Source organism: Gloeophyllum trabeum, assembly GCF_000344685.1.
Source record: "Gloeophyllum trabeum ATCC 11539 unplaced genomic scaffold GLOTRscaffold_00001, whole genome shotgun sequence".
In the NCBI taxonomy this organism is placed as follows: Eukaryota; Fungi; Basidiomycota; class Agaricomycetes; order Gloeophyllales; family Gloeophyllaceae; genus Gloeophyllum; species Gloeophyllum trabeum.
The window spans coordinates 2368593-2386820 of record NW_006920410.1 but is presented as its reverse complement, the minus strand read 5'-3'; the positions used below and the strand labels follow the sequence as shown (position 1 = coordinate 2386820).

The 18228-nt window shown below is 53.1% G+C and overlaps 8 protein-coding genes across 8 annotated transcripts; 5 read left to right on the top strand and 3 right to left on the bottom strand.

Moving 5' to 3' along the window:
- Positions 1-63: 63 nt before the first annotated feature.
- Positions 64-1081, top strand: GLOTRDRAFT_68638 (Phosphatidylglycerol/phosphatidylinositol transfer protein). Its single transcript, XM_007862887.1, has 5 exons — positions 64-265; positions 329-441; positions 492-571; positions 629-720; positions 778-1081. Exons 1-5 carry the CDS (start codon positions 124-126, stop codon positions 885-887), a joined length of 537 nt encoding a protein of 178 aa, XP_007861078.1. The 5' UTR covers positions 64-123; the 3' UTR covers positions 888-1081.
- Positions 1082-1680: 599 nt separating this feature from the next.
- On the top strand, positions 1681-2305 carry GLOTRDRAFT_124488 (uncharacterized protein; the record flags this gene model as incomplete). The annotated part of the gene is made up of 5 exons (XM_007862886.1): positions 1681-1708; positions 1770-1882; positions 1935-2014; positions 2074-2165; positions 2214-2305. The coding sequence occupies 5 exons, from the start codon at positions 1681-1683 to the stop codon at positions 2303-2305; spliced, it is 405 nt and encodes a 134-aa protein (XP_007861077.1).
- Positions 2306-3686: 1381 nt separating this feature from the next.
- On the bottom strand, positions 3687-5894 carry GLOTRDRAFT_135369 (glycoside hydrolase; the record flags this gene model as incomplete). Its single annotated transcript, XM_007862885.1, has 18 exons — positions 3687-3736; positions 3788-3803; positions 3869-3959; positions 4017-4074; positions 4136-4192; positions 4248-4314; positions 4362-4394; positions 4444-4499; positions 4563-4609; positions 4659-4724; positions 4780-4957; positions 5008-5095; positions 5158-5170; positions 5242-5363; positions 5418-5483; positions 5532-5618; positions 5671-5694; positions 5748-5894. 18 exons carry the CDS (start codon positions 5892-5894, stop codon positions 3687-3689), a joined length of 1266 nt encoding a protein of 421 aa, XP_007861076.1.
- A 570-nt stretch (positions 5895-6464) lies between these two features.
- GLOTRDRAFT_31411 (uncharacterized protein) lies at positions 6465-9466 on the top strand (the record flags this gene model as incomplete). The annotated part of the gene is made up of 13 exons (XM_007862059.1): positions 6465-6518; positions 6564-6636; positions 6688-6813; positions 6870-6973; positions 7033-7095; positions 7148-7391; positions 7445-7497; positions 7576-7947; positions 8000-8176; positions 8234-8338; positions 8400-8837; positions 8894-9058; positions 9209-9466. 13 exons carry the CDS (start codon positions 6465-6467, stop codon positions 9464-9466), a joined length of 2232 nt encoding a protein of 743 aa, XP_007860250.1.
- Positions 9467-9949: 483 nt separating this feature from the next.
- GLOTRDRAFT_90141 (uncharacterized protein) lies at positions 9950-11107 on the bottom strand (the record flags this gene model as incomplete). The annotated part of the gene is made up of 4 exons (XM_007862884.1): positions 9950-10359; positions 10425-10473; positions 10589-10922; positions 10998-11107. 4 exons carry the CDS (start codon positions 11105-11107, stop codon positions 9950-9952), a joined length of 903 nt encoding a protein of 300 aa, XP_007861075.1.
- Positions 11108-11620: 513 nt separating this feature from the next.
- Positions 11621-12042, top strand: GLOTRDRAFT_31975 (uncharacterized protein; the record flags this gene model as incomplete). Its single annotated transcript, XM_007862094.1, has 2 exons — positions 11621-11829; positions 11886-12042. 2 exons carry the CDS (start codon positions 11621-11623, stop codon positions 12040-12042), a joined length of 366 nt encoding a protein of 121 aa, XP_007860285.1.
- Positions 12043-12553: 511 nt separating this feature from the next.
- Positions 12554-15439, top strand: GLOTRDRAFT_135367 (uncharacterized protein). Its single transcript, XM_007862883.1, has 2 exons — positions 12554-12658; positions 12712-15439. Exon 2 carries the CDS (start codon positions 12756-12758, stop codon positions 15270-15272), a length of 2517 nt encoding a protein of 838 aa, XP_007861074.1. The 5' UTR covers positions 12554-12658; positions 12712-12755; the 3' UTR covers positions 15273-15439.
- Positions 15440-16279: 840 nt separating this feature from the next.
- On the bottom strand, positions 16280-17393 carry GLOTRDRAFT_135366 (uncharacterized protein; the record flags this gene model as incomplete). Its single annotated transcript, XM_007862882.1, has 5 exons — positions 17222-17393; positions 17080-17168; positions 16986-17020; positions 16634-16935; positions 16280-16573 (listed from the first exon to the last, which is right to left on the bottom strand). Coding segments are annotated over exons 1-5 (777 nt in total), but the record flags the coding sequence as incomplete, so codon positions are not given.
- Between the last annotated feature and the right edge of the window lie 835 nt (positions 17394-18228).

Sequence of the window (18228 nt, the reverse complement as noted above, 5' to 3'; positions counted from 1 at the left end):
ACACTCGGACAATTCGGGCATGCGTGACCGTGCGCGCTCAGCTCTGTGACCGTGATTTAGAGCCCCCTCTTACCGCTCCCGACTGACGTACAAGGAGCTCCTTCAACCTGCACCACGACCGCCATGACTCGTCTGTCGCTGCTCGCCACGCTCGCATTAGCATTCACTGGTATTGCTTTGGCGACTCCTCTGGACGTCCAGGAGGCTTTGGTTCCCTCGGATGGAACCGTGCGTATCAGTGAGAGCTGGGACTACTCGGTTTGCGGTAAGTGAAGGAGGGTCTGATACGCAATAAGAACTCATCATCATGTCTTCATTTTTTCCTCAGGCGCAGATACAGATGCGATTCAAATCAAGTCCATTGATGTCTCTCCGGATCCCCCGAAACCCGGCTCAAACATGACCGTCAATGTGAAGGCATACGTGCAGGAGGTTATTGAGGTAGGCATTCCTATCGCATACACGCAGACGCCTTGCTCACCCTCCTACAGGAGGGAGCGTATGTCGATGTCGTCGTGAAGATGGGCTACGTTAAGCTACTGTCGAAGTCATTTGACATTTGCGAAGAAGCGTGCGTAATGTTCAAGCTTCTCTCTTTATCAGTCTGACATCGGACTGGGATGTCTAGGCGTAAGGCGGAGGCTAGCGTACAATGTCCCGTCCAGAAGGGTGACTACGAGGTCGAGCAGGTTGCAGAGCTGCCTAAGGAGATTCCCCCAGGTACGACATGACCGAAAGTTTTGACGTATGCAAAAGTCCTGACCGTTGTCTGCCCAGGCAAATTTGTTGTCAACGTGCGAGGCTATACTGCGGACGATGACGACATGGTCTGCGTGGATCTCAACGTCGACTTCAGGAAGAAACCTTTCTTCAAGATGGGATGGTAAAGCCATGTCCCTTGCTTGTCCCCCACCCGGAATCTGGACCCCATCATGACTGCGACGTCTCATTGCTCACGCTCTTCAGCCTCCAGCTTCAATTTTTTGTATAATATCATGTATGTCTTGGTAATGCGATATTGTCTTTGACTCGCTCGATTCTCTTAAGATTCATAGTGGTGTCGGATGGCCAGAAATCAATGGTGAGCTTGACTCTTATCTTATGGATTGACGTCCTGGTATGCAGAACTTGCTCTCCTTCCGTTTAGTCTCAGAATCAGAGTCACGTCCATTCTGGCTGGCGTAGGTGTTGTCACGGTGCATCCTGTGCGCTTCCGCCTGGGGGCTTGCACGGGAACCTTTGGGGATTCAATCCAAACTGGGCATACTGTTCAGTTCAGCCAACGATTCTCGAACGACCCTACAGAATACGCCTCAGGCGGGCAGTCTACGATCTTAACTCAGACTGACGTACCGCATGGCGCGTGTCCGGTCCCGCCGAAGGAGCTCCAGGTATGTTTCCTTCACATCTGCTCCGTGCGGGTGTGATCGACAAAGGGTCACTGGTTCGGGTGGACAGTAGTATATAAATTGGGCTGTGAGTTTTGCGGTCACATCTCCTTTCTGCCTTCCTACGTGAGTAGTATTCGTTGCATGTTACGTTAGACTACATCTAGCTAACCCGGGTTCCTGGGCCCTTCCAAAGATCTTACCGCCTTCTATTCGCTTGCAGCTGAATTTTTGGTTTGTAAATATGACGCGTATGACATCGCTTGCAACTCTTGCTCTCGCTTTCGCCGGCATGGCCTCAGCGGGTTTCTCCTCGTGCGGTAAGTGCAGTATTGGCCAGTATGTAGATGCGTTCATCATTTAGCTACCATGGTGATCCAGGATCGCCCTCCGACGTCGTCCAGGTCCCCGCTTTGACTCTTTCCCCGGATCCGCCGCAACCCGGTTACAATCTGACCGTAGATTTTGACGCAACCGTGAGCGATGTCATTCAAGTAGGTCTCCCGATATGCGTATTATTTTGAAGGGGAACTTACCGTAGTGCAGGTAGGAGCGTATATTTGGGTGGAAGTGAAACTTGGCTACATCGTACTAATCAGGAAGACGTTCGATCTTTGCGAGCAAGCGTGCGTAGTCAACCCAGTCCGTTCACCTGTTTGCGCTTTACCTTCTAAGGAATATACAGGACGCAGTTGGACGCCCAATACGAGTGCCCTTTAGCGGCGGGTGATTACACCGTACATCATGAGATCGAGCTTCCCAAGGAGATACCCCCAGGTAAGTGATAATTTATTGCCACTGCACAATTTCGTTGATGTCCCGCAGGCAAATTCGTCGTAACTGCCAAGGGTCACAATCCGGATGACTCCCCGTTGTTCTGCGTAAAGGAAGATATATCCTTCAGGAAATCAGCGTAATCATGTGTCAGATGAGGCTTAAGCAGATAGGGTTGCTAGAGTGTGCTAAAATCTGTTGTATGATGAATGCTGAGTCTCCCTGTCTCGAGGAAGCGGGACCTTTTCGCTCCGCTGTAGTTGTCTGTTTATGACACGAAATTTGTATGTGTAGTGGACGTGTGGATAACGGACTTTATTCGAGATATATGCATCCTACGTATTTATATTGCCCATTTGCGTTCAGTGAACAATAAGGGTGGAAGCAGATCTGTTGCCTTGGTCTGCAGCCATAGGAAATCACTGGTGCAAATATGCCCGCACCCCTTGCCAGACCGCATCAAGCGGGGAAATGCAGAGTGCGAAATGGTGGCCATCTGCCGTCGAATCGAATATACATATGTGGATCTAAGACAATGCGTATTGTAAAGCACTAAGAATAGGTGACAAAAACCTGCTCCCGCGGCCCTAGCCAGGGCCTGCCCATTGTTTTCCTATTCGTTTATAGCTACACCTTGAGATGTATATCATGGAGTTGACACCTAATGCCTTCCAGTACATCGCCGTACGAGGTCCTTTTCGAGTTCGATAACAACGACAGTAGCTCTGTGGCACTCTCCATTGCGAAGTCGGACAATGAACTTGCTGATGTGGCGCTGGATAATGCCACAGTATGGCTTAATAGTCGTGAAGCCATAAGGCTGATATGCACGGCTGGATCTACCTACCACTATGTAGTGAGACGAGGAAGGCAGGAAATGAAACTGACGTGAGCCAGGCTTCAATCCACTGTATAGATTATTACCTGACGCTCCTCTCCCCCAGGGTGAAACTCTGGGTGGATACGACGTGTAAGACGTCACATGCCTTCCCCAGCAATTTTCGAGGCGACTCCTGGTCGCCTCTGCGAGGAATAATCGTCTCGCGTACAATGCCACTCTAATGGCCACGTAGAGAAGAGCCGTCCAGCAGTACGTGTTCCCATCATATGTCATCTCAAAGACCGCTGAATTGTGGAATCACCAGCCAGCCTCTAGTGTCTACACTATCAGCCATATAATGCCTCGCAACGGGCTTACTCATTCCACGTTCTTGAATCATAGCGTTGCATATATTCCGGTCTTCCCTGCCGAGTCTGAATGCTAGGTCTCCGCGAATGATCAAAACTGCTGGGTGTCATTGTATCAGAACCAGAGCCCAGGACATTCACGGTGCGTGCCCTCCGTGATGCCCATACGTTGTTGATTCAATAATGCATACCCGCAGGCCTTCCTACAATCCTACAGACCGTCTTGGATAGGGTGTAGCTCCTCAACCCGACCTTTGGGCTTGGATCATCGCTGCGTTCCTGTCGATCCAGATTCATTATTCCACTTTCGAGAGCAAACTCAATGGCAGAGGGTACTCACGTAAATACATCAAATACGGATGTCTGGTTCGTGTAAACGGTGAAACCTACAGAGGCGGTTAGTGTTCCTATCTCTGCATTTCAGCGATCGCGCGCACCGTCATTGGGTGAAGCCTATATGGCCATGCATTAGTCAATACTTCTGCTCCAGCTGAGTATATGGAGGGAAACCGACATACCCCGTTGACGATAGCATCCGTATATTTAAAGGCTTGGTTACCTCCATCTTCGGTCAAGTTTAACTGTCCCCATTGCCACCACATTATTCCACTTCCATGGGGGTGTAGGTCAACTTCGCGGCGTACATGCCTCGTGGTAGCCACTCACGCATGATTGGTGTCCAAAGTACGCTGCACCCAAGCTGGATAGATCGCTGTCTTGTTGTCTACATGCCGAAGGGCAATACGTGAAATGTCGATACAGAGGAGGGTCAGGATATTCCTCACCAAGTCCGGTTGCTCCGAATTCTTCGATGACAATCGGCTTGCCGACCATTTGTGCAGCTATAACCCAGAACACGTCAGCAGGCTAGACATTCCATGATTGACCGAACTGTACTCAGGGCATGAGCCTCGATCCAATCAAGACCCCATTCTTCCACGGAGAAGTTCGAGCCGGGATAATCCTAAGGAAGATGAGGTATCTGTCCTCTCGCCGCTTTCTGACACATACCAGTTCAGGGTACCAAGTCTGAGGGTACATATGCTGGATAGATCTTAGGAAGTGTCAGGAGGTAAAAACACAGGAAACTCACGTAGACGCCGAAGTCGATATTCGGTAGGCCGAGGGTCCATTCGAAATCTTCCCCAGCTGTAGATGATACCGAGGAGTCAGCACCTGCCACTAGCACAGTGCGTGAACGTAGCCGCATACCTTCACCATTGAAGTTGTAATCGCTGACTAAGGTGCCATTATACCAGCTACTCGACGTGAGGCAGAGTGATCGTAGGATATAAATGAAAGACCTACTATTCGTCTGGCTGTGCCCAATAAAATTCGCCTTCGCCACCAGTGGTGATCATGTGGTACGGGTCGCTGACAGTGATATCAGGTCATACCGCAACCACGCGAGTCAGTGCACAAGTCTTACAGACTGCGAACGTAGTCAGATTGTTGCTGATACCACAGACCCAGAGTTCCTGAGCCAGGATGACAAGCCGCACTGGAGGCAAGCAGATCGCTGGTGCACCGTGCTTCGTTCATAAGCTCCCACGCGAATACGGTAGGGGAGTCTTTGTAACGGTTGACAATGGTTTGCACGTATTGCTCTGCGAGTATTATTAGACAGAGACAGCAGAGGCAAACCGTTTATGCTCACGGTATGAGGAAATAATAGTAGGATCCGTAAAGAAAGTATCATGTGTGGCACCGGCGCCTGCCAGCCAGTTAACGTAGAGATCTGCACCCTAGACGTACGTAATGCACTTCAGCGAGGTTATGAAAGGAAGGCTGGGGTTGAAAGCCTCACGCCATACCCGACCCTGCACCACAGAGTGTCACAAAACGAAGTAGCTGTGAGTACGACACCGGGATTCCAGAACACTGTACAGACCAATTATTGGTGAACGTTATGATAAGCCTTATATCATGCATAGCGGCTGCAGAGACTACATAGTCGAGCCTTTGGAGCCCCTGTGGTCCTTCGTTTAGAGTCCAGCCCGAACTATTCCAAACCTAACGATAGATGCTTAGTAACTCAGACAAATAGTACTAGGAAGGTGTACGGACTTGATAGTAAGTCAAGTTGGTGGAAGTTGCAAACTCTAGCTCAGAGGCATTTATCGCATTGAAACCCTGTGAACAGTTAGACGACATTGTGAGCAGAGGGACTGGGACACTAACCCATGTCCGGACGACTTCGACGCCAGCAGCGGCCATCGTCTCGAGGGTCATGTGAACATCATCCTCGCTCGTTAATAAAGGCAGCCACTGTATGAGAACATTGAGAAGTTAGACCCAAACGTTCAAGCTGGACCCTTACGAATGAGTTAGTCCCCACGAAAGCCTGAAGATCATGGTGAGCATACGGCTGTCGGTGGGCGTGTCGTAGAGACTCACGAATGGCTCCCCGTCAAGTTGAAAACTTGTGCCATTAGTCGTGACAAACCCAGAAGGCACTTCGCTACGTTCGCTATGCGATTGCAACGGGCTTGCAAAGGTGAGTCCCGCAAGACCGAATAGGCTGACGGCCAGTACAGAGCGCATCGTACTGAAAGATCAGCGGACAAGACCTGCTAGATTGAAAGAAGAGCTTAGACATCGTCTTATATAACTGACATTTGGGTATTTCGCGCAAAAATCAGGAACGCTCAATGTTCGGGTAAACGTCGGCGGGTGGGATTGAACAGGTGAGAATTCGAATTTGTTGTAGTCCCGGACGCGGGTAGAATCGAGCATATGACTTATCATTCAGGAAGCAGGTAGCAGACGTGACCCCAGTGTAAAGGGGAGCGACGAGCCGCGGTAGTTTCCAGTAACACGCTGATCGCGTGTAATTACACGGTAGGCGAGAGTAAATCGCGAGATTACTTCGGCTTCATGCACCTGCACAATCTCACGTAATTCAGCACACAGTTTCGATATGGACGACACGCTGAGACGCAAAGAGGAAAGGCGGGGGCGGCGAGTTCGGTGCAGACTTCGCGAAGCGTGGCAGCGATCAGCAGTCGCGTGGCTCGATCGCCGGCGGCAGAGGCGTTTTGTGAATTGGATCCGGATGCGTTGGGAGGCCACAACTTGCACTTCAAGCTTCAAGTTCGGTCACTAGAAAGCACAATGCCTAAAGCGTCGAAGAAACGCAAGGAGAAAGCTGCGGACTTTAAGGCTAGAGTCATCCACTCGTGAGGACTATCTGAAACTCACGTCTCAGTGTAGAAAGCCAAGCTGAAGCTAGGCAAAGGCAAAGCACAATCTAATAACGTGGTAGACACTTCCTTCAAAGCTCGCTGTATGTATGAAACTCGTCACTTTGACAGGGCAAGCTGACCAATTACACTAGCCATCACACTCCCATCTCAGAGCATAGCGGCGCAAAAAGACGAGGCAGCTCCGAGGACTAGTAGGAAACTCACCTTCGAGGATTTAACAAGTCAACTGAAGCATTACAATGCGAGCACAAGGAAGGGTTGGTCCAACACATCCTTTCTTACCGAAATCGTTCGACGGCCTGACCTTGTCCAGACGCTTTACATGGTCTCCGCGAGCTCTTAGAGGGATATCCGTACTTGATTGAATCGCGGTTAAGCAGTCTCTTGGCTACATGCTCCCGGTTGATTGGCGATGAGGTATGCATATCCTCAGAGTGCCTGTTTAAATGTGCCAATGTTGATAATTCGCAACTAAGGATGCAAGCGTAAGAAAGGCCTTGCTTGGTTTCTTCGATTGGCTCCTCCCAAAGGTTTCCCCCGTGAGTATCATAGTTGCTCTTGACTCTATCTATCATAACTCCGTTGTTGTAGGATGTCCTCGGACCGCATGCATCCCATCTCCTCCTATTTACTACCTCAGCGCAGACGCATATATTCCCCGAAATTCGCATCGATGCTGTCCGTTTTTTGGATCTGTTTCTAGACATCATCCCAGAACATATTGTGGAGGGCTGGGATCAAAGTCAAGGTGATGCTACGCCATCTCATGGCGCCCGTGTTCTAGAAGGATACTTGGGGATTCTCAATGCTGGCACTAGATTTGGAGAGGATGGAAGTACGTCGTCAGAAACACCGGGATGGACTAAACACTCACGTACCGCTATGCAGACACCGGTCCTGTGGAAGCCACTTCAACTGCCAGTGTGACATTATCAACTGCAGTGAGTGGGCCGTTGACGGCCAAGCGTACTTATCCCCGACAATGCTAATGATATGTTGACGACGACACCCCTCTTCAGTCAAGGCAGGCCGTACTCAAATCCGTGGCACACTTCCTGGATGCTGCCATATCGCGATCTTACGTCGCCGCCACTGCGACAGCTGCTACGTCGTTCTTCTCGGCTGTCTTTCAAACAGAAGACGCGTACGAGTCATTTGATTCGTTACTACGACCCAGTGCGGGCTTTTCAGGACAGCAAACCCCAAGCAAGACCTGGAACCAGACCCTGGATGACGACGACTTGAGCGGCTGCAGCTACGTCTGTCAAGTTGGCGCGACCGATCCCGTGGCATGCTGGACCTTGCCAGAAATCGGCGATGCTGCCAATTATGTCCGTGTCATAGACACGGGGAAGCTGAAGAATGTTGCTACCACGTCCGATCGCATCGCGGTACGCGTTGCCTTGCGACCTCTGGGTTTCGCCACTGACCAAAGTATCCTAGCGTCTTGCCCGAACTCTCCACCCCACAATAATCTCTAACGTGCTGGACTGCGCGCCGCTCGTATTTTCCATCAACAAAAACGGGCCGCCAGAGTCAGAGCTCAATCTCATTGTCCATATCGGACAGATCATTAGAACCTTGTACGGTGCACTGTTGCGGGATCAAGAAATATCAACGGTAGGGATTGACATCTCATGCAGAGCTCTCTGTCTAATTGCACGCGAACAGGGACAGGCATCCATGCAACAGGTCCCCGAGGATTTACAGCAGATTCTCGGATACTTGGCTCCTTATTTTCCGTTCAAACAGCAGGATGCCTTGTCCAAACCGAGTATCAAGGTCAGCGCATTCTCCTCGGCAATGTCTTTCTCAGAGGGTGGACTCATGCGCTTTACCGTAGGTTGAGCAAGCATTCCAGGAGCTGAATCTTGTATTTTCTGAGATGACAGCAATGCTCATTCGGCTCAGACAATCGCCTGCGGAGCGAACACAACCTCGCAAAGCAATTGAAGAGTCTCAGCGTAGGAGCAGCAAGCGAAGAGGCGGTCAAAACGGCCTCACCGGATCAAGCTTGCTGGTTGCTCAAGTGTGCGAATATGTGACCCAGCTGCTCCGAGGGGAATCGCTCAGCCCGAATTCACTTGGTCGACCTTTGACGCCAGAGATGTATACGAAGCTGCTTCCAACTATCTGGTCACTGCTGAACTCGACTGATAACGGGGAAGACTTCTCTGGGTCACGGAGTCGTGCTATTCTGCTCGCGACGTTGGATCATGCACTTAAACCGGGCGGTGCCACGAGAAGGCTCACTGTGGAATTCGTTGGGCGCTTATTACTGGTATTCCCGACTCTTACCTCGCGTTGTTCTATCTTGACGACCCGTTACTACCATAGTTGCCATCGGTTCCGGAGTATAGGGGTGCCTTTCGCATCGGTCGGTCTCCTGAAGAAGCGCAGAGAGTGGAAGAGTGGATCACGTATCTCCCTCGAGTCTTGTGGGAGTTGAAGGGAAATAATCTGCCTACTACTGAGGTACCAATGCAAGTTCGCCTGCGTCTCGTCCCTACTCAGCCTGGTCATTTTCATTGCAGATCATCTTGCGCCTTATGCTGCGCCTTATTCAAAGGAGACATAATTACCTGCAACCCAAGGCATGTTTCATGCTTTATACTTTACTGTTGTGGCTTATGAGGGCGCGACCCGTGCTAGATCGTCTCGTCCATCGCCTCCCGATTAATCCCCTACTTTATCATGAGCCATCCGTGCAAGGGAGAGATCCCAGGGCCATTTCAGGATCTTCCCCCCTATCCTCGATGTCCTGCAAGAAGGCTTGTCCTTGATATTGTGGCGACTATCGTTTCGTCTGGAATATCTGGAGATAAAAAGTTGGAATTCGCAGTAGGCAAAGCTGTCGCAGGATCCGAAGACGAATCATATTGGATACATGTCAGGACGGCCACCACATAAGGTACGTCTCAAATAGTCGCACCGTATATGATATGTGGTCATTGACAGAGGTAGCAGCTGGAGCCTGCGCCACTTCTGTAGTGGCTGATGTAGACCACGACGTGCAATACCCCTTCCGGCGGGGGCTAGAACACTTCGGACTGCTCCCAAGGTCCCAGCGAAAGATTGACCCGAGCGTTATCGGCTATTCTCCGCCATCTCGCTCCTCTTCCACCCTCCTCCAACAGTGAAGGCCGGAAGTGCAGACGTAGTTCGGTTAGTGAAGGCCTGCGGACCAGCACGGAGGTCTCGAGGGTGTCGCACAGGATTCGTTCTTCTTTAATAAGGGGGATAGAAAACCATGCATTAATCACCGTCAATTTCAGAGTAGAGACAGTCGGCGGAAGCGCTGCAACGAAGCTGGTGCGGATTTCGTCAACCGTCACGAGAGATAATGCTAGGTACTCCAGAACATGCAATTGGGCTAGACATTGAGTGATGGCCTCACTGGTTAGACGGCTGCAGCTTGCGCAGGTGCTGGGGCCGTGGACCTGACACCAGGGACTGCAGGTGATGATTTCGAATCTCGAAACCGAGTCTATGGCCCATCCCGTACATAAAGGATTCAAGCGGTGCATCTAGAAAGCATTGATCAAGCCGTCGTTGGTCAAAATAGCTGCCGGTAACTCCGGTGATAATGAGATTGCGCAGGGAGGATGTGTCGTGTTCGCGCAGGAGTTGGCAGTTGCCTGAGAGCCGCAATGTCCGCAGGTGATGGGACCGTATCTGTTCTAGTGCTTGGACTCTGACCTCGGGGCTGAGATACAATTCGTACGAGAGTAGACGGAGAGGACATGCTGCGGGATACATCGCCGCTTCGAACTGCCAGGACCACCTAGTTCGCGAGACTGTTTCTATAACGTGAAATACTGTCAGTTGCGCCTGCATCGCCATTGAAACGAGGTGGCGAGAAACATACGGTAGAGGCTGAGATAAGGAGTAGCTTCATATTCGAAGACACGCAGATGCTGTAAATGAGTCATTTTCTGCAGAGCTAGATGCAACCCCGAGATGGGAGTCTGAGTGCATGAACCTCGGTATTGGTATGCGATCCTTGGGCACTGGCATGTGAGGCAAGCTCACCTTGACCGATAGCTCACTGAGTTCAACGCGGCCATCATTCGCAACATCTGCGAAAGTTAGACAGGATGCTCGCTTATCGCCGACATTCCAAAGAAACAATTCGATTTGTCTCTCGTTCTTGAGCGATATGTACTGGCGAAGGATGGATTGAGCTTCCTCGCATACTTGATGACTAATTAGTAGCAGACGAAGGTGCGCATTGGTCGGTTGGCGGTTCTCGTGAACACGCTGATGCTCTTCGAGGTACAGGTGATATATTGCGAGGCGTAGCTCTGGCGGTATCCCCAGGAAATGCAGTCTGCCTTGGACCTCCATATAGCTGGACTCGGAAGCGCTGATGGGACAATAATACAGTGCAAGGGCCGATTAGATCTTGTGCAAACTTAGGTAAGCGCTGGTCAACGCCCACTCTCGTGCCGCGACCGGAGCCGATGCAGCATGTACTGCAGCTTCCGTCTCGAGCCTCTCCCACAGAGCCAGCAGCATCTCTATTGCACCCTTGCCTCGCCGTTCAAGCATGCATCATCTGTGTCCGTATTGCACTTCCCCCCGCGAACGAACCCGAGGCGATGGTTACGGTAGCTCGCCCTACATATTACAATGGTCAGAATACTTAATTATGTCTTCTATGGGCTGGTCTGCATAATACACCGTATGGACGGCAACGTGGCACTGCCCCTCTCCTGCAATTTTTATTCCTTACCCGTGAGGCAATCCGTCGTAAGGTACAATATCTTCTACAAGGCGATAGTGTCACTTGCTATATCTAGCCTACTCTGGGTAAGGTCAACGTGTCTCTGACGGCAGCGGACCTCCAGCTGCCCCAGAAGGCTTCAGCAGACGACCAGCTGCGGGAAGAAGAAGCTTGTCTCTTATTCGGTTTCGTCCACCCTCCCTAACCGCACGTTAGATTTGCTGAGCAAGGTGACTTTCGAACTAACGCGACGGTTCCGCTTGCCATCTTCTTCCGGAGTACTTGACTGCTGCGCATAACCAGGCCTTCGACCATTTCATTTCTACACACCCGTACCGATGCCGTCGGTCACCGGAGCCTACGAAGTTCTCTTGGACCTGACGAATGATACTCGCGATTTCGTGTCTGTGCAGCTGCTGCGGGACTATGGTCGGAATACTGCGTCAGCCGTCGTGCTTGGTCCAGGGGAGACAATTACCCTTGTGCTCGATGCGGGTTCAATATACTCGTATGCAGTGAAGACGCATACCAAAGTCGCGAATATAACGTAAGTATCAGCCTCCTGCATTTCCTCTCATCACCTCTCACCTACCATACCCCCAGAGCACGCACTTGGCGCGACACACGATGCAACGTATCCAGGCTTTTCACCTCCCCAAGCTGCCACCCTGCGAACCCTGCGCCAGCTTCACCCACGCAGGGAATCACTGTGGACCGTTTATGGCGGGACTTCAGATTTTGCGTTGCGAATGAAGCATAAACCAATCGCAGTCAGTAATTCTGTGTCACACCATCCTAGTACTGACTGTTCTTGTATAGCACTGCCTTCATGCATTGCTAGACAGAAATGTCTATCGCTGTAGATGGGTGATCTCCATCGTGTAATATGTTCCCCGTAAAATATCACGCACCCAGCTTGTCTAGTGCGTTTTCATGCTTGTTACTCAGTTGGCATTCTTTCATACGTGTCCTGAGGACATATACCATGGACCTTCGCGTACATAGCATGACACTCATCATATACCCTAGTACACTAATACCTGTATAGCCAACTCCATACGCGCGTAGATACCTCGCCGCCTGACGATATTGTGGTGCATCCCGTTTTTTATATGAGTTACAATTTGTAGCTCTTACAAACAACGAATATCATACCTCCTGCTTTTTTCACCGTCATCGAAGGAGTCTAAGGGGCCAGCATCGGCTTCCTCTTCGATTCAGTCCGCACCGACGCGCGCTTCATAAGCGCCGACACGGCTGTCCCCGAATACAAGTTCTGCAAGTCACCCTCAGCCGACTGGAGCAGCGAAAGGTCCTCTTCTTGCTAGGCGTTCTCTGTATGCAATATCGGATTCCGCTCGTAGGGCCCTAGAGACGTGAGTAATTTGCTTGGAAATTTCTTTCGAGCGGTGATTTACGTGGTGTTTAGGCAGGGCGAATCTCTGGGCACGCTGGATTGTACTCTGGCTGTCCATGCTCTGGAGACTCGGCCATAGTTATTGGAGAAGTCCTACCCGCAGCCCCGCATTACACTTGGTATTAGATATTCCCTTCGCATGCATCAAGTCAAGGACATTCCTTCTTCATTCGCAATGGCGATCGGCAGCAGCTCTCAAAGTAGCCACAATCCAATCCTCTTCTACGTCCGTGGAGGTCGGGCTCGCACATACCGGTACTCGCAGGGAAGCTCCACAGGGTGTAGCACTTGGGGCACTCGAGAACGGAAACGGCAGGGGAAAGGGGGAAAGTCTGGTTCTCGCAAAGCCGGTCACTCCGGATTATACTGCAGACCCTCCGGAGAATTGGCTTGCCTTAATAGATGCCCTTGCATCTCCGAGTGTCACCAAAGAGGAGGCCTTGGAGAGGTTGGACCGTTTTGCTTCCGAAGAGGGTCGATGCGAATATATGATCTGCCTGTCCAATCGATGGCATACGGCGAGGCTTGCGCTGCGGCTCGCGGAGTCCAGTCAAGCAGAGCGCTCGGTAAAGCTCCTGCGCGTTTGCCACAAGCTTGGGATGCGAATGAAGTTTCGGACATACGAGGACATCGCTCACAGACTGGCCAACAGGGAGCATTGGTCTTTAATCCCGTCAGTCGCCGCACTGGCAAGGTTGCATTCAGGTCGGAGCTCTGCCGTTCTGCTCAATTGGCGTGCTCGAGCCTATATAGAGATGCGTCACTACGTGCTCTTGGGCGACACACTCGAAGAATTCAGACGTCACGATATCAAACCGAATCGGAGGACCTTCCACCTCCTCATCACCGGCCACATCCGAAATCGAGACTTGGGCAAGGCAAGATACTACTTGCAGAAAATGGAAGAAGCTGGTTATGTAGTGGACGCTTCGACTTACGCCGCTGTTGTCTCTGTATACCGCTCCCTAGGGCCAGATCCTGTTGTGTGCGATCAGGCTCTCGAGGCGCTACAGAACGTCAGTGCTCGCGCAGCCACCCGTATCCTGAACAGTCTAATGCAGTTCGCAATCGATGCTGGCGATGTTCATGGCGTCGCCCGAGTGATGTCTTTATTCGATCAAGAGTCCTCGGGCGTGCAAAGTATCATCGGCGACGGGGGAGACTTCGTTCCGCCCATTGGCGAGTGCGACCCCCAGACAGTGGGTACCAGCATGTCACCTAGTCCTGACGTTTCGACTCTTCATAGGCTCATAAGCTTCATGTCGAAGGAACGGGATCTTCCTTCGGTGCTGCAGATCTTCTACAGAATGCAAGACGCTGGCATAGTCCCCGATTCCAGCATCGCTGCGGCTCTCGTTCGCGCTCATCTGCGTGTCGGTAATGAAGCCACAGCGGTCCAGATTGTTGCTGACATGTGTCCGCCGACCGTTCCACTCGGTCTACTGGTCCGGATTGGCTTCATATCTGGTGCCCCCTACCCCAGACGTACACCCGTTATACAGTCTCCTCTGACTGTCGGCGTGTTGAATGCCCTTCTCAAAGGTATTATTGGACCGCGCGGTTTGAATGGCTTGAACTGTATTCTGCAAATCATGCAGATTGTGGGTATCAAGCCGGATGAAAATACTATCAAGATTTTGCTGCATTACTTGGACAGTACTGAACTTGCTCGACCCCGCGATATCATTCGCATACTCCGGAAGCTCACATTCATGACATCTTCTCCCACGTTGAAGCACGTTCACAAGGTTTTGAAGGGCATCTTGCGAAGGGAGAAAATCCGGGCGAGAGGGCAAGACTTATTACGGAGCTCTGTTGTTACTGGTGCTTCGACGCCGCAACGAGGGCCATCTCAAGTGTCCCAGAAGCTTACAGTCTCCGGGGATGTAGCTGATCCCACTGCAGGGCTCGCGTTCCCTCGGGTGCCCAACCTACGTTCGCTCATGCGTCCAGTGATCCGCTCGCTCACTTCCCACGGCGTTAGAAATGATGCTGCGATGTACGCCCTGCGCATTAGGTCTGATGCTGTGAAGGGCAACACGACGAGGGCGGACGAGGTGCTCAAGGAAATGATTTCGAGAGGTATCCATCCCAATGAGTATCATTTCAGTGCACTCATGACGGCCTATGTCACTGCGGGGAATCTCCCAGCCGCGCACGCAGTGATGCGCAATGCAGCTCGCTCGGGCGTTACTCCGAACGCAGTCATGTACACCATCCTCCTCTCTGGATACGCCCGCGTCCGCAACCCGACGATGGCGCTGCACACCTTCGAGGAAATGATCCAAGCTGGTATTACGCCGGACGCTCCCGCAATCGACACCCTTGTTACGGCGTTTTTGGCTGCGCGAGACTTCCGGTCTGCCAAACGTCTTCTGCTGCATCTGTGGAGTCTCGTGATGCCGTTGCCAAGGGAACAATGGCATGATTCTCTCAAGAGCCTGGTGAAGGAGTTCCGGTCTGCAAGTCTGAGCCGGCAACGTTCTTGGAAGGATCTGTCAGGGCAGCGGGGGAAAATGCTAAGGTGGAAGATGAGTAGGGTGTTGCGGCGATGGTGGCATGCTGCAGCTTAGCGTTCTCACTGAACCTGTCTGTCTGTGGCTACACCCATTGTGACTCGCTATGTATGAGTTGTACTGCTTTCCGTTGACATGGGATTCCATCATAAATACTTGTTAAAAATGAAGATACATTCGGAATTCATGAAACAAATACAATATATGATATGGGAGTAGAGCTGTTGATCATGAATGATGGAACTTGGCGTCTAACAGGCGCAACGCCTCCCTGACGCCATCAGCATATACCTGGCGCACCCGCTGTCGCCCACAGCTGACAAGGACCTCCTGCGGCACCAAGCGTGGCGGCGATCCCGCAGAACGCTCGCGCTGCCGCTGGCGGTAGTGCGCGTGGGGATCCGTAAGAAGGATCATTGATTCATCGCCCTGCGCAGTGCGGGACGAGTGGGAAGGCTCGCTGCTGGCCCCCGCGAGCGGCGGTGCGAGCGCGCGCTCGGGGGTGACGGAGCCGGGCGCAGGCGAGATCTCGACCTGCGGCCCCGCGCATTTGGACCGGCGCGCGACGACGTCGGCGAGGAGGGACAGATCCGAGAAGGCGATGTTGGGGTGTGATTTGAGCTGGCGCCAGGCGTCGTCTGTCGGGATGACCTCCGGGGTGTCGCTAGTGGCAGTGGTGCACGCGCCCCCGCCGCAGCGGTTGGGGTCGCCGCAGCACCCGCTATTGGCGCTGCCGGTGGGGGAGGAGGCGGACCCGGCGGGCCGGCTTGGGCAGCTGGCGCAGGGGGAGGCGGACGCGACGGACTGGCCGACGGCGGCGCAGAACGCCTTGCCGAAGGCGTCGTCGGCGCAGGCCATGCAGTTGGAGGGGTCGCCCGAGCACGTAGGCCGGGAGGATCCCGAGGAGGAAGGCTGCTCCGCGAGCGAGGCGGTTACCGGGAAAACGGGGTTGAAGGACGAGCTGCTGCCGCTCCCGTTGTTCCTGCGCCGCAGCGGGACGGGTGGTTGATACGACGGCAGGTCGTCGAGGATGGAGATGGAGTTCGGAGCGGATGGGGGTAGATCCGACGGGGTGGACTTGGGTGGCTCGATAGTCTCCATTTTGAGTTGGTTGGAGGACATTTTATCGGCCATCTGGTGGATGGCGAGCTCTCTGCACACGCAGGGGGTCTCTTCATTGCAGAAGCCACAATCGAATCCAAAGGTATTGTTTGTGTCGTAGACGCCGGATGGCTTGGGATTATTCGACGGCGGGAGGTCAAAGATGTTACTGAGGGTGGGCAGCCTCGTCGTGAAGACCGAGTTCTCCCGCGGGGAATGCATGGACATGCCACTGCCGTTGGAATCGGGGGAGGAGACTGCGGAAGATGGCGATGGCAAATAAGACGTCATTAATGGAGGGACGTGGGCCGGAATACCTAGGGGCTCCGCGGAGAATTTGGACTTTTTCCTCGACGGGTAGTCGCTGGACATGCTGGAGGACCGCTTCCTCTCGCCGTCACCGTACTGGCGGCCATTGTGCTCCTGCTCGAGGACGGAGATCTTATCCCTGAGGACGGCATTCTCCTGCTTGAGTTTGTCATTTTCCTCCTTGAGGCGTTTGGCAATATTCTGAAGAGCGACGTTGCGCTCTATTTCCCCCTGCTCGTACTGCTGCACGCGAGCCTGGAGCTCGGCGAGCTGTGACTGTTTGCGTTCACGGAAGGCGCGCTGCGCGGCCCTAGAGGAAGGATCGGTGCTCTGAGTTACAACGTGGTACACTAAACGTACCGGTTCTGGACGCGGCGGCCCTTGCTGTCGAGCGTCTAAGGGGGGGATTATTAAAATTGACGGGCGACGACAGAGAGGGGAGCAGAGCGCGTACATCGACGACCTCCTGGGGCGCAGGGGCCGGGTCTTTCTTGGGTTTTCTGCCAGGCTTTGGTTTGGCCGGGATGACCCAGTCCTTGGAAGCTATAAATATTTTGCGATCAGTTTGGGCCGAAACGCGGCTGCGGCTGTGGTACCTGTTGCCCAGAGGGTGGAGGACGACGCGACGACGGGGGAGGGTGGCCCGCAGCTCATGCTCGACGTTGCGGACGACGACGGCGAGGAGGGAGGGGACGGCGGCGAGGGGGTCGGTTGAGGGCCAGGGTCGTGGAGGAGTCGGAGATGCGGTTCTGGGCAAGCAGCTTTTATCTGATACGCAGCGTTGGGCACTGATTAGATATCCCGAGCTGCTTTATATCGGGCTCCGGCAACTCCCGTTACTCCGGTCCAAGGTGGCGCGAGGCTACTTACCTGCCAGTGCGCCCTGTCAGTGTCACGTCCTCCTCGACCGCCAATTCCGAATGGCCCATAGCCTCTGATATGCGTCGCTGCCGTCGTCGCCGTCTGTCTCTCAGAGCCCGCCGCTGTTCGCGACGGCGCCGCGGTCGTGCGACCCTCGGGCTGGCGACGAGTAGCTATACTGGCTCCTAGTCTGCCACCAAGTCCCCGGTTCGCTTGCATCATACCACCCTGGGACCTTTTGCGACAGTCCAGCCTCGCCCTTTCTGGCAGTGGTATATTGCACTAATGGAAACCTGTCATGTCAGCCTGCTGTCCCTGCACCGCTCCCCCCAATTCCGAATATTCTGCTGCAATTCCATAAATCTATCGACGCGCTGTCCTTCCCAGCATACGGTCATCTGATGGTCCCGGAGCCCTAACCCCCCGCCGCCCTCTATTACCCCCTCCCCGTGCGACCACCCGTCCGTGCTTGACCACCCGCGCTTCTATCTGCTATGATACACCTGCTGCCAAGCCCCGCCTCCTCGGCCAGAAGCGTCAATCCCTCAAAGCCTATCCTCCCCGGCTCCCATCAGTTCTCTCCTTGCCGGCGTCGCACAACACCGTGGATGCATAAATACACACGTCTCCTTTTAGCGCCCACTCTCACCCTCCATATGGCCTGGGCCTCTCAGGCCACCATCTATTGCTGTCCCCTCCTCCGAGGAACCACAAAACTTTGACCGCCATCTCTTCAACACAC